Below are 15,238 nucleotides of genomic sequence, written 5' to 3' on the forward strand. Positions count from 1 at the left end.
TTTTTTTTTTTGCAGTACACGGGCCTCTCACTGTTGTGGCCTCTCCCGTTGTGGAGCACAGGCTCCGGACATGCAGGCTCAGGGGCCATGGCTCACGGGCCCTGCCGCTCCACAGCATGTGGGATCCTCCCAGACCGGGGCACGAACCCGTGTCCCCTCCTGCATCGGCAGGCGGACCTTCAACCACTGCGCCATTAGGGAAGCCCGATAGATATTATTTTCATAGCTTCTCAGGCTACCCATAAATTAAAACAAGTAGATAGTATAACCCCAAAATAGTAAGTTTCCTAAGCAGCCAAAATCAGTAATATGGTATGCCTTCATTAGAATGAACCTGTTAAATTATTCTAGTAAAGTCTTCTCTGAAGTAAATCCTTTTTGCTTTTTTCCCATTGAATTTGAGTGTAAAAAGTATAAAGTATAATGACGGGGTGCTCTAAGAGAGCCGCTTGTGGAAATGAGGGTACCACTGCTGTACCGCTCTCAGGTCAAATGTATGGGTAGGCAACGTATTGGCCAATTTCCATGTCACAGCAAGGGTGCAAAAATGAGAAGGGATGTTAGGGCGGAGAGAGAAGGCAGAATGAACAGGATTAAAAGGTCTTTTCTCTCGGGGAGGTACTGGTCTAGTGGAATATGAGAAGGAAAAAAAGTCTTTGTGTTGAGAAAGGAAGTGACACAAGCAGAGCTTTAGGGAAATTTGGAAGAGACACCAGCTATAGAAAGACTAATTGGGATAAGAGCTAAGTGGTAATAGCCAGCGATGAGCTTTCCTGTATCATCTTCTCGTCCACCAACCTTTGTCCATGTCTTCTGGTCTCACGTCTCTCGTGAAGGTTTAGCCTCTACTTTTCCTATTTGCTTGTGATACTTACACTCCCAGATTCCCTCCCTTCCCCCTCCTCCCCAGTCGCTCCAGAGTTCCCTACATACACATCTTGGTTTGTCACAGCTGCCTCATCTCCCTCCCCATACTCACCATGTCCATGTGATTTCAGATTATACTGTGTATAGTTACATAGTTTTATATTCAGCATTTTTTCACTTAGCAAATTATTGTAGTCATTTTCCCTTTTCTACTAAATACCCTTTCAAAACATGCTTGTTCATTTTTGTTGTGTGAATTCCTATAAATGAACCGTTCTTCTGTTGAACTTTTAGTTTCCTTCCTGATATCTTACTATTCAGCATTTGACCATGGAAAGTTTTTTTTTAATGTATATCTCTATTCGTCTTTTTTCTTTAATAAATTTATTTATTTATTCATTTATTTATTTACTTACTTATGGCTGCGTTGGGCCTTCGTTGCTGTGCGCAGGCTTTCTCTAGTTGCGGTGAGCAGGGGCTACTCTTTGTTGCAGTTCACGGGCTTCTCATTGCGGTGGCTTCTCTTGTTGCAGAGCACGGGATCTAGGTGCATGGGCTTCAGTAGTTGTGGCATGCAGGCTCAGTAGTTGTGGCACACGGGTTTATTTGCTCCGCAGCACGTGGGATCTTCCTGGAGCAGGGCTCGAATCCATGTCCCCTGCATCGGCAGGCGGATTCTTAACCACTGCGCCACCAGGGAAGTCCCCATAGAAAGTTTTTTGTACACAAATCTTTCCTTGCATCTTTGATTATTTCCTTAGGATAAATTCCTAGAAGTGGAATTACTTGGATCATAGGGTATAAGAACATTTGTAAGACTCTTGATACAGATTGTCAAAATGACCTCTAGAAAGATTATAAAGATTATTTTTCAAAAGAAAAAAAGTACTTTTTGTGATTTAGAAACTACTTTTTTTTTTTTTCTTTTCTCAGGGGACAGACAAAACTTCACAGAGGGGAAATCAGGTTAAATTCAGAGCTAGATTTAGATGACGCTGTTCTAGAGAAATTTGCTTTCTCAAATGCCCTTTGCCTTTCAGGTAAGTTACTACTACTTATCAGAGACGGTATCACATAGTTTTCATTTCATCGAGGGAAGTTGAAGTATTTAGTAAAGACTTTGACATGTTTTCGCAGAGTACTCAGCAAAGCCTTATAATTCCTTTTCCTTTTTTTTCTCTCCAAGAGAAAAATATATGTAGTATAGAGTATAATACATAGTATCTGTGCTATAGTTATTCATTCCTTATTAATGGTATTGGTAAAGCTTACCTCTCCAAAAATATTCTTTTGTGTTGTTGCTGTTATTATTATTATTATTATCACTACCTTTGTTTTCCTCTCTCCTCCTCTCTGAGATTGTTAGTCTTAGATTGTCTCTAATCCAGGCAGAGAAAGCACAGCCTTCTGTGATTGGGCACAGGCCTCTATGTAGAAAAATACACTCTGGTTTTTCACAGGAATGGGACAGAGAGTCACAGTGGCTCTCAGTTTTTTCGGCAAGATCCATATACACCTGAATAGAACTGTAGAAGTTCTCTAAGAAACGTTCCTGCCACCAGTCTGCACTAGGCTGCTGCCGTGGTGGACCACACATACCATCCAGGAGGCTTCGGGACTTCTGAGCTGTACCCACAGCCCAGAGGAGTGGAGGGAATGTCAGGAAGCCCTGATTTCTGCCCCTCTACAGAGCCACCCTTCGTTCCTCTTAGCTTCTGAGATGTAGTATGAAAAAATCAGGGATTCTACCCAGTGTAGCTTTGGTCTGCCAGCAGGGCTTGGAAATCCACTCAACTTGCTTCTCTTTCTACTTAGTGCCATCTTTTGTAATAAGTAACGATTCTTAAATTTCAGTCTCACATTTTTTGGACATCTGCCTTCTTAAACTATTGTTGAAACGGCAGTGAAGGTACTGTGCAGTTTTACATTTTGTAGAAACATGAATATGACGATAAATGTTCTGTTGTTAATTTCTTTTCCCCCAGTGAAACTGGCTATCTGGGAAGCGTCACTGGATAAATTTGTTGAATCTATTCAGTCGATTCCAGAGGTAATTATACCAATTTTATGTTTGTTTTCAAGGACTGAGTTCTATTGGGAAAAAATACAAATTTCCCACTATAATGATGAATTTAGAAGTACAATAAAGTAATAATAAACATTAAGAAAGCTGCACTGAATTTAAGCAGGGAAAAAAAAAAACCCAGTTACATGTAAAATGATAAAATAAGAAACCTTTTAAAACTTAAAATTCAAATTACTTTTCTCTAATGGTATTTTAATGTAACTGAATTGAAGGGAAATAAAATGAAATGTTTCCTCTCTAAGGAGGGAAATTATGACCACTTTTCTCGATTAAAAAGTGTCTTGACAAATTACAAGGAAAATAGTGGCATGAAAAATGCATCTAAAATTATATCAAAACTTCAGAATATATTAAAACTCATGCTTACTGTAATTAACTTTGTTTTTACTGTGAAAGAATAATTATACTAGGGAAAAGAGCCCCTGGTTTTTCATTAGGAGATTAGGAATGTACATCATAGAAAATGCTAGTGAGAAGGGAAACCTGTGTATGTATGTATCTATTTTCCGCCTCCCAAATAGGCTTTAAAAGCTGGGAAGAAAGTGAAACTATCTCATGAAGAAGTTATGCAGAAAATGGGTGAACTCTTTGCCTTAAGGTAAAATTTTCTCTGTAAATGAAATATTTCATATATTTAACAATCTCCAGAAAATATCCCTGTAGCTCTACAGTAAAGAGCAAACATTTATATCTTTATGGGAATTGCAGCTGTTTTTATTTCATTATAAGCTTGGAGAACTCTTATCCATTAGAAGCAGTTGCGCTGTATTAGAACTGTACTGGAAGAAACTGCATGTGCAAGAGAGACCATAATCACTCTGCGTTAAACCTACGTCAGCGAGCGTAGTAGGTGTTATTCAAAGGTGGAAAGATGCATTCTAGAACTTGGACAAGGGTAATTCTCAGTAAAAGTCTATCACTGCATCATAATGCTGAATAGACCTAATTGCTACGGAAAAGTGATGTACCATATGTCATTGACTCTGAGACACCATACGATGCCACAAGAAAGTGAAAATGTTGCCCACTAACATATGAGACAATGCTTTTTTATCACAGAATTTTAATTTTGCACTACAGAAATAGCTCTTCCAGTCTTATTTGGATGTAGATATATCACATTTCCTCTTGGGCATACATAAAAAGGAAAGAATAAGAGAAATAAGTCATCTAAGGCAATGACAACTAAGTCTCAACTGCCACCTGTAAGACATCATCAATTTTAAAGATGCCTCCCATTTTGAGAGATGTTAAAATGGGAAGAAGAGTGTCTTAAAATTGATGAAATATAATAGTACATCATTTAAAGTTAAGTTAAAAGGCCTTCAGTTTATTTCATTCTTGTAGTTTTCCCAAGATTTATGGAATGAAACACCCTGAATCTTGGTGTTATTCTCACTAGGCAGGATTCTCAGTGTTCTGGCCCTTGTCGTGTATGGGGTGAGTTACTGGAGTTCCTTGTCAATAGTTTACCTAAGAGTTGCTTTTCCACATTCTCCTTAGTTACTTGCCCTGGAGAGGAGAAGTGGTCCAGTGTTGCATCATCTAGGCCCTTCTCAAAGCTCAGGGACCCTAACTCAGGGCACCAACAAAAATAAAAAGCCCTGCATGAGAGCGTCCCGCAGCACATCTAAAGCCTTGAGCTCGCTAAGAAATGGGGGAGACAGACTCCTCTCCCCTCTTCTCTTGGTCATGCGAGCAGAATTTGATAGAGCGAATTATAATACTGGGACTCAGAAATTAGAACTTGATATACTTAGGTTTGTGAATAGTTTCGTAGAGTCTTACTGTTGTTATCCTAAGTTTTCGTCTCTTTACAATAAGAGTGCTTATGTGTTATTCAAAGGAATGTGGCCAATCTAGGACGAGAAATAGAAGTAGAAATGTGGCAGTCACAGATTATACATGGTATGATCCTACTTGTAAGCAAACAACATAAATATTCATTCTCTCACGTGCGCATGTGTGCATGGAAGCAGATCTGGAAGGACCCAGGAGAGTATTGGCAGGGCCGAAAGGATTTGATTTGTTAGGGTAAGGGGCCTACCAGTGTTTTCTGAGTTCTTCTCTAGGGTTTTTCTTTTTTATAGTGAACAGCTATTTATGTGTTACTTCTATAACATAAAGTTTTGTTTAAAAGCAAACTCAGGCCTCATATGTAAAAAGGGTAGAAATAGAGAGAGTGTGTGTGTTTGTGTGTGTGTGTGTGTGTGTGTGTGTGTGTGTGTGTAACTAGCAGCGGCTACCCGCGGGGAGTGGGAGAAAGGGAAAAATGGGGTTAAGAATAGGAGTAAGATTGCTCAATTTTTACCTTTTTCTGTCTTTTTTATTTTTGAGCCATCTGATTACCTATCCACACACACACACAAATATATGTGCATGTATATTGTAACCAATTTTAGTGAAAAAAGCTTAGAAATTTTTTTTTAATAAGTTTATTTATTTTGGCTGCATTGGGTCTTCATTGCTGCGCACGGGCTTTCTCTAGTTGCAGCAAGCGGGCACTACTCTTCGTTGCGGTGTGCAATCTTCTCATTGCGGTGGCTTCTCTTGTTGCGGAGCACGGGCTCTAGGCGCGTGGGCTCAGTAGTTGTGGCTCACAGGCTCTAGAGCACAGGCTCAGTAGTTGTGGCTCACGGACTTAGTTGCTCCGCGGCATGTAGGATCTTCCCAGACCAGGGCTCAAACCCATGTCCCCTGTATATATATATACATATATATATATACATATGTGTGTGTGTGTGTGTGTGTGTGTGTGTGTGTGTGTAACTGAATCACTTTGCCATACACTTGAAATTAACACATTGTAAATTAACCATACTTCAGTCAGTCAATAAATCAATCAATAAATACATCAAAAAAGAAACAGACCATGATTTTTTAATTCAAGATAAAAATTAAAAGTTAATGATTTTCCTTTTTTTAAGACACCGCATAAACTTGAGTTCAGACTTCTTGATCACTCCTGATTTCTACTGGGACAGAGAAAATCTGGAAGAACTTTATGATAAAACTTGTCAGTTCCTCAGCATTACTCGTAGAGTTAAGGTATGTATTTTGCACTTCTACTGAGAGGGACACAATGTCACCTATGAGTTGTATGACTGTGTGAAGAGAAGTTTTTAATTAAGTAAATGTGTTTAACTGCTTTTGGAGAAATGTCTTGTTTGACTTCTGCTCAGATCTCTAGATTTCCCGTTCTAGTTTTCCTGTGTACACACAGTTTTCACGTCAAAGGATATTCTGATATTTGCTCTACAGACTAGATAAGGTTGGTGAGAGTTTGGAGGCCTAGTGGTCTGTTAGGAAGTTTCTCATCAAGTTTCAAGCAAGAGTTCATGGGGTCCAGAACTTTACTGGTGACAGTGAGAACAGAAATGAATTTTTAAAAGAATCCTTTAAGACAAATGAAGTGGTTGGTACCGGGAGGCCAGGGAGAAGGAAGAATAAGGATGACTGACGTTTGTTGTGGGTGACAGGTAGAAAGATGGCAAAACGTAGAGAGGTTGGGGGGAGGGGAGGAGCCACATTTAAGATGTGTTGAGAGTAGAGTAGCAAGGAGACATCCAGTTAGAACTGTCTGAAAGCATTTAGAAGTGTGGAAGCAAAGTTGAGGAGGGAGGAAGCTGACAGAATGATGGAATTGCGTGGAGGGCGTCATGGTGGAGGTAAACCACACGGGAAATAGAGCAGAAGACAAGATGGACAGTAGTACCATGTGTGCGCATAGTTCTGTCACATTTAATCACACGTGTAGATCCAGGTAACCACAAGATCTGGATACAGAACTGTTCTATCACCACAGAGATCTCCCTTGTGCTTGTCCCTTTATAGTCACACCCTTCCCTCCCCGACCATCCCTAACCGCTGGTAATAAGTAATCTATTCTCCAGCTCTATCATTTTGTCATTTGGGGAATGTTATATAAATAGAATCATACAGGGTGTGACTTTAAAATGGGCTTTTTTCAATGAGTATAATACCCTTGAGATCCATTCCAAGTCATTGCCTGTATCAATCCCTGCCTTCCTATGAGTTACTTAGCCATTTGGGGGGATTCCATTTTGATTTATCTGTATTGTTTTTGAGTATATCTCTTTGCATAGACACTTAGTGCTTGCTCTAAGTGTCACATTATACATACCTAGCTTATCACAATCCACTGGTTTCAGCATTTTGCCAGATTAAATCAAGGGTGGAAACCTTACTGCTCTTTACATCCCTTTACTCCCCACTTTGAGAACTTCATCAGTGTTAGAATTTTTGCTGCAACCATCAATCATAATTTAGAAAACTCAAGAGGAGATGGAAATCCTATTGTATTTACCCCCATTTTTATTCTTTCTGTTCTTTTTTTTTCAATGATGTTCCAGGATTTTTTCTTTTATTGTTTCTTTTCTGTTTCAAGAACATTCTTTAGCCATTCTTTCAGGGTAAGTTTGCAAAAGCATAGTCTCTTAGTTTTTCTTCATCTGAAAACGTCTAGATTTCCCCTTTATTCCTGAAGGATTTTTTCACTAGGTAGAGGATTCCAAGTTGATAGTTCATTTCTTTCAATACCTACAAATTACTGTGTCACTTTTTTCCGGCCTCCGTGATTTCTGAGGAGAAATCTACTCTCTCTCTATGACGTGAATGTCAGACCTTTAATTATACTCCAACAAGTCTTCGAGGCTCTCTTTATTTTATTACTAATCTTTTCAACAAATGGTGCTAGAACAATGGGATAGTCATAATGAACCCTATCCTTCACACCATTTCTAAATGAATCAGAGCCTTTTAAATATAAAAGCTAAAATTATAAAACCTCAGGAAGAAAATATAGGAAAAAGGCCTCATGACCTTGGGGAAGGCCAAGATTTGTTAGGAAAAAACAAACAAAACATGCATCTTGGGGAACGAATTTGATAAGTTGAACTTCATCAAAACTAAGACCACTGCTCTTTGAAAGACACTCTTAAGAATATGAAAAGGCAAATCCCAGGCTGGGAGGAAATATTCTCAATATATAACCTGACAAAGGACTTGTCCAGAATAATCAAAGAACTCTTTCTACTCAGGGGGCTTCCCTGGGGGCGCAGTGGTTAAGAATCTGCCTGCCAATGCAGGGGACATGGGTTCGAGCCCTGGTCCAGGAAGACCCCACACGCCGCGGAGCAGCTAAGCCTGTGCGCCACAACTACTGAGCCTGCTCTCTAGGCCCGCGTGCCACAACTACTGAAGCCCGCATGCCTAGAGCCCGTGCTCCACAAAAAGAGAAGCCACTGCAATGAGAAGCCCGCGCACCACAACTAAGAGTAGCCCCCACTTGCCACAACTAGAGAAAGCCCACGTGCAGCAACGAAGACCCAACGCAGCCAAAAATAAAATAAATAATTTTTTTAAAAAAAGATCTACGCATTAAAAAAAAGGAAGAACTCTTTCTACTCTAAAAGACAACCCAGTTTTTTAAATGGGCAAAATATTTAAACTGACGTCTCACAAAATATGTGAACGGCCAAATGAACATGAGAAGATGTTCAACGTTATTGTTTACCAGGGAAGTGCAAATAAAACCTGCAATGCGCTGTTACTACACACTCACTAGAATGACTAAAATTAAAAGGACTGACAATACCAAGTGTTGGGAAGGATATAGAGCAGATGGAAGTTTCATACATTACTTGTGGGAATAATCATTGGTACAGCCACTTTGCAAAAACAGCCCGGCAGTCCCTCAGAAATTTAATTGTTGTGTTACTATACGACCCAACAATTCCACTCCTGAGTATTTACTCATGAGAAATGAAAACATGTCCTCACACTGATTCGTACCTGAATGTTCTTAGCACCTTTAGACAATCAAATGCCCATCAGTAGGTGAATGGATAAAGAAACTGGGATAGCCATACAGTGGAGTAGCACTCAGCAGTAAAAGCAATGAATTACCATCCATGCAACAACATGAATGAATATCAGGATCGTTATGCTGAGTGAAAACAATCTAGACACAAAAGAATCCATGCTGTTATATTTATAGGAACCTCTAGAAAGGCTGATCTAATCTATAGTTACAGAAAACAGATCAGTGGATCCCTAGGGCTTGGAGGTGGGGTGGTGGGTAGGGCAGTAGATTCCCAAGGGGCACAAGGGATCGTGGGGTGATGGAAACGCTGTGGTGTTACTTATTAGGTGTCTATCTGTGAAAAGCCTTCAAATTGTATACTTAGAATGGAAACAAGTGCAGATTATTGTATGTAAATTATGCCTCAAGGAAAACTTGAAAATAAACCTTTTGTGAGAATTCTTCAATGACATTAAACAAAAGCATCAACCTTGATGAGCAGCCGTATTTACTAGGGACGAATTTGAAAGTGCCCAAGAGTTACGGCTTTTGGATGTCTCCCCTTTTTCTCTTGGAATGAAGACGTTCGGTGGAACCACGATCATTGGGGTGAAGTATAAAGATGATTGCCACCAGGCAGATGCATCAGACCTCTTCTGATGACCAGCCTGTTGTGCTGAGTTAAGTCAGTAACGGTGGCTGAGCAACAACCAAGGTAAACCGGCTGCCCGGGAAGTGTGCGCTCCAGCATCCTCCCCCTCTGTCCCCACTGCCCGGGAAGTGAGCGCTCAAGCATCCTCCCCCCCCCCCTCCCCACCCCCATCCTGTGTCCTTCCTCAAATCACGGCACCTTTGATGCCCATGGTGTCCTTCACGTGTCCCTCGTGGACAAGAGTACAGGAAAAGAGAACAGAAGCACTGAAGTCACCAACGATGAAGGTGGTTTGAGCAGGAAACATCCTGAGTGTGTGGTCCAGAGGAGAAGTGTAAAGATAGGAACTTACTCAACATGAACACTGCATTCAGCGTGAAAGCCACAGCTGAACCTGAGGCATGTCAAAACAGGATCGATCGTGAACGGTGACACGCAGTGAAGTAATCAACTAGCTGGACCAGCATCACAGTGCCAAGTAGGAAGGGGAAACCTGGAGAAAGTGCCTCTGCATCTTCACTTCGCTCAAGCAGAGGGAGGGGATGTGCCAGGAGGGCACTTGGGGTTCGCTGGGGACAGTGCTCCTCTGAGTGGAGAGGCTCCCTCAGTGCCCAGTGTGGGGAAATTGATCACAGCCCAGGGAGCAGGTGGACCAGGTCCCCTCAGTCCCCAAACCGAAGAGTCCCGGAACAGGTCAGTTCCGTGGTAATTTTCAAAACAATCTTATGTGAGTTCTGTGTAAGTATAATGCTGCTGACTTCCAGATCCTTAACTGAGTACCTGGAATAATGCGTACATTGCACTTAATCTGTGCTGTAAAACAAGTGGAAAATAATTCAGGTGGTGTCCTGAAGAATAAAAATGAAGGTCTGTTTCACTCGGGCACCACCTGCCCATGTGCTTCTGGAGTACGTGGTGCGCACTCCTCGGGGGCGGCTGTTCACGTACCACATCGTACTGATCTGATGGCACCGCGGATTCAGTGCCTTGTGAGAAGCCTCTTCTCACCTTCTCCGTGTAGCCTCCTCACAAGGCAGGGAGAGAGCACCCACTATGGTGTCTCTGCCTTTCCCTGTAAGGATGTTAATTTAGACCTCATCTAAACCTAATCACCCCCAAAGGCCTCATCTCCAGATATGATCACATTGGGGGTTAGGACTTCAACATGAATTTTTGGGGGAACACAAACATTCCGTCCATATTACCAGCCGTCCCTGGAAATCCACTTTAAATTTTCTTTACAAGCTAAAATTTGTTTCTTTTAAATTTTTTTTTTTTATAAATTACATATTTCTTCCACAGCCTTATTGGAATCTGTGTAGGAACTGGGGCAAGGCGGCTAAAAGCAGAAGCAGCAGGTATTCAGAGGGGAAAAGGGGGTTTATATGAAATTGGAGCTGCACTCGTGAGATTCCCCCTCTCCTTCCTTAAAACACAGCAGCGAAAGCGATAGAAGCTGCTTTCCCTGTAAATATGTGATGAGTACACTCCCCTCTAGAACGCAGGCTTCATGAAATCAGAGTCTTCCTGGCTCCCTGCCCACTTCTTGGCAAAGGCCTCACGTAGAATATGGGCTCCATAAATATTTGTAGAATTAATCAGTGATTAAGAGTTCAAAATGAAACTCACTGTATTCTCCCAGAAAATGCAGTTGAACCTTTTCTGTTTCTGTCTCAGCTAATTAGCACGACCACCTACCTGGTCAGTCAAGCAGGAACTTGAAACTCACCATGGTTTCCTCTTTCTCCTTCATCTTCCACATGCAGTCAGAGCATCCTTTCGTTTTCTCCTAAGTGTCATGCATTCATTGCCATATATTTATTGAAAGTCTCTACGATAGGACCTGGGCTGGTGAGACAGGAAGGGATACCAAACTGACCCTCCTTCTGCACCCTGATTGCTGATGTGCATCTCCCACCCCCGTTCACCCTAATACCTTCTTCTTTGTCTCCCAGCCTCTAGGCTGGGCCCGGTAGCCAGAAGACAGAGACACATCTGTCTTATTCACCATTTCATCTCCTCTGCCCAGCACAGTATAGTAAACATTGAACAAATATTTTAAGAGTGGACAAAGGACTCCCTTACCTGCAGAAGAAAGTTCCAATGTGATCGTGCTATGTATTCATTTCTACTGCTGCTGCAACAGATTACCACAGACTGACTTAACACAGATGTATTATTTACAGTTCTGTAGGTCCAAAGTCTGACCTGGGAGTCACTGAGCCAAAATCAAGGCGCTGGCAGGGCGGCGTCCCGCTCCTGAGGCTCTGGGTGGGAGCCACTTCCTGGGCTGTTCCAGCTCCGAGGGGCCACCCACTGCCCTTGGCTCAGAGCCCCTCTTCCGTCTCGCATCGCTGAGCTCTTCTGCCTGCCATTCCCACTTTTAAGGACCCTTGTGATTGCACTGGGCCCACCCAGATAATCTAGGATTGTCTCCTTATCTAAAGATCCTCTGACTTAACAAGCTTAATTCCTGTACAGTCTTAAGTATCCTTTGCTGTGTAATACTCGTGGGTCCCAAGGATTAGAATGTGAATATCTGGGGGACCATTACTCTGCCTACCACCTATGGTGTATAGTACCTCTCACAATTCAGCACTTAACCTTTTTTTAACCTTACCTGCAAGCACTTTCAAGTTTTTCACTATCTAGCTGTACTTGCCTCCATGCTGTTTCCTCTACTAGAAATACCGTCCCCCTGGCGCCCCACCTTTTCTTCCTGGCACCCGCCTATTTAGAGCCTACTTCACATTTACCACCTCTGTGACCCTGTCCCCGTCTTCTTCTGCTCCATCGTCTGTGCGCATGAAACACGTCTGATTCTGTAACCAAAGGACATAGGAAGCATGTGTTAGTTGGGGCTCCGTTGCTTGCACACGACAGAAGGACAATTGGAATGACCTTACTTATCCCCGTGTACTGGCTCACGGGGCTGAGAAACAGGGAGCAGGTGTGAAACAGGGAATGTCTGTTGCACAGACCCAGGCGGGTCACCAGGACTGTTTCTTGCCTCAGCATCCTCCGTACCAACTTGGCCTCATCGTTTCCTTCTTGGTGGCATTCTCTCTGCGATGGGGGGAAAGGGGTGTGGGAAGGGGGAATATCCGAGCGACATTTTACTCTACCTGGCAGCTTCAAAGGACTGGGCCATGTGTCTGTGCTTTGACCAGCCATGTGATGAGGCAACTGGGCCTCACAGTTGGCCAAGCCTGGGTCTTATACTGACCCCGTCTCCCCCTTGGGCTTTTCGGGGGAGGGGAGAGGGGTTGGTGTCAGGCGGGTAGTGATACGAAGATTGGCAGCATCACGTGGTTGGAAACAGGGAAGAGTAACTCTCCAAAGCAAGGGGGCTAGGAGCGGAGGGTGCTGGGCAGGTAGCAGGTGGCTATGAGGCAGAATGAGGTTAAGTTCTAAACGAGGGAAACAGCGAGGTGCTGTGGGAGTGCTGAGCGAGCAGGAGGTCAGGAAGGGCCACAGAGACCTCGCCTTCAGGCGTGAAGAGGGCGCCACCCACTGAAGAGTGCTTGGACTAAACCATCTGGGGTCGTTTCATGTCATGGGGAAGGCAATAGCAAGACATTCGAAGCTTCTGAGCAGGGGAGTGAAACGATCCATCCTGTTTAGGATGAGAACTCTGGTGGCCCGTGCAAACGAAACCCGGAAACCCCCCAGCCCATCACCACCACCAAAACGACCAAACAGACTGGTCTGAAGAGGTGACAGATAGTTGATGAAAGCCTACTAGGTGCATTAAGAAATGCTAAGGAGAGGATAGACTCGACTCCATACAGCAAAGACAACTGAAGTGCCAGGGATCCAGGGGTGCAGGATAGAGATCAAAGGTTTCTACCTACGCTGGGTGCCCGAGAAGACAGCGTGACCTGCTTTGAGCTAGGGACCCAAGAAGAGGGGTACACTGGAACAGGATGTCAGCTGTAGTTTGAGAAATGCTAAATTTAAGGTGCCGGCAGGAAAAGAGTAAAAAGATGTTTTATAGGCAGTTAGAAATTCGCGCAGAGGAGAAATCGGGATTAAGCAGTTAATACTTGGGACTTATCAAAAAACAGTTTAAATCAGTCTTTCTCAAAATGTGGAATACATACACTTGTACAAGAGATGAACTTAGGTAACACATGGACCGTGAAATAACATGTAAGCATTGAAGCAAGTAACACTTCTGTTCAGAGTTGAGGAGAAATGTTTAGCTTGGCTTTAGTGGCTCTTGACCGGCTCCCTAATTTATAATCTCCCACTTTCCCAGGCACCAGGCTCAGCTTTGTGTATCCAACACCATTTCACATCATACTGGTTTTCCATTTTGGCAATGTAGTTTCCTTTTAAAATAAACATTTATAAGGTTGTTTTTGTGGTGTTTTTTTTTTTTTTTTTGGTTGCGGCAGATCTTACTTGCAGCTCACAGGTTCCCTAGTTGTGGCTCGCCAGCTCCTTGGTTGTGGCATGCAAACTCTTCGTAGCTGCATGCATGTGGGAATCTAGTTCCCTGACCAGGGATCGAACCTGGGCCCCCTGCATTGGGAGCACAGAGTCTTAACCACTGTGCCACCAGGGAAGTCCCCATTTCTAAGTCTTTTTGACTTTAAATCCAATTGGCACATGTGTATCACAGAAGCAGTGACGGTGGATGGAAATGACTGAAGTTCAGGAAGCGCCTACACAAACCAGATGGGCAGGATCGTGCAGAGTGTGCAGAGCTAGAGGACAGGAGGGACCAGATCAGGACTCTGGAAAATGTCATCCACAGGCCAGGCGAAGTCCGAGAAGATTCAGTAAGGGTGATGGTTGGAGGCAGAACTTAGTCCCTAGGGGAGAAAAAGCCAAAGGAAGTGTGCATTTCAAGGTGTTGTCAAACGCTTGAGTTAATTGAGGTTTCAGAATCTAACCAAGAAAGGGTGTTACTGTTTAGGAGACATCTGGAAGTTTCGGGGGAGTAGAGGTAATATCTACAACCTCTAAGGGCTAAGGAATAAGTTGGTGGTGAGAAGTGGAGAAAGAAAATGTCTGTTCTTTAGTGAAAGTTGAAAGAAAATGTAAAAGAGGGTTGGGTCAGCATTTCGAAGAGAGAAGCAAGGTTAAGGCTGAGCATGTTTATAGACCAAGATCAAGCAGCCAATAGAAATAGACGAAGAAAGGGAGCAAAGAAAGAGGCACTGTTCTAAGCATTTATACAAATTGGTGACTACGGGATTACATGAAGTCTGGAAGCCTGGGCAAATACGTATTATCAGTGTGCTTCCACGTGTTCGCTCTCATTAGTAATGCTCTGTGCAAAATGACAATAAATATGGTGCACTAGCACATTTCAGTCAGTCCCCAAACATGCATCTGTGATTTGTCTCAGATTTCCACTGACCATACCTGCACTCTCAGCCTACGTACCCCAGAAGTTATCAAGGGGAATCCAAAAACTGTTTTTAAAAATTTGTTTCCAGACTGTGTAATTTCCAAAAGAAAGTGAGATACAGAGAGATTAAGGAAGTATAACTTGCCAGTGGTCACATTTCAAGTCTTAACTTCAAAGATTCTGTTTTCTATGAACCCCTCAGCCAGCTGTGGAGCATCAGAACGCAGAACCTCTGCAGTTAAGCATTAAAAGCAGCGCCATCGGGCTTCCCTGGTGGCGCAGTGGTTGAGAGTCCGCCTGCTGATGCAGGGGACACGGGTTCGTGCCCCGGTCCGGGAAGATCCCACGTGCCGCGGAGCGGCTGGGCCCGTGAGCCATGGCCGCTGAGCCTGCGCGTCCGGAGCTTGTGCTCCGCAACGGGAGAGGCCACAACAGTGAGAGGCCCGC

General features: G+C 43.1%; 1 protein-coding gene across 1 annotated transcript in view; it reads left to right on the forward strand.

The window, feature by feature from the left end:
* The window catches only part of RMND1 (required for meiotic nuclear division 1 homolog), a 39,361-nt gene that overhangs the window by 22,560 nt on the left and 1,563 nt on the right, over positions 1–15,238 (forward strand). The window contains exons 7-10 of the mRNA XM_007458746.1: positions 1,801–1,907; positions 2,853–2,917; positions 3,475–3,551; positions 5,881–6,001. Of these exons, the coding sequence (XP_007458808.1) occupies positions 1,801–1,907; positions 2,853–2,917; positions 3,475–3,551; positions 5,881–6,001 (370 nt within the window). The remainder of the gene's footprint in view (positions 1–1,800; positions 1,908–2,852; positions 2,918–3,474; positions 3,552–5,880; positions 6,002–15,238) is intronic.

This window comes from Lipotes vexillifer, unplaced genomic scaffold, assembly GCF_000442215.2.
Source record: "Lipotes vexillifer unplaced genomic scaffold, Lipotes_vexillifer_v1.1 scaffold639, whole genome shotgun sequence".
NCBI lineage: Eukaryota > Metazoa > Chordata > Mammalia > Artiodactyla > Lipotidae > Lipotes > Lipotes vexillifer.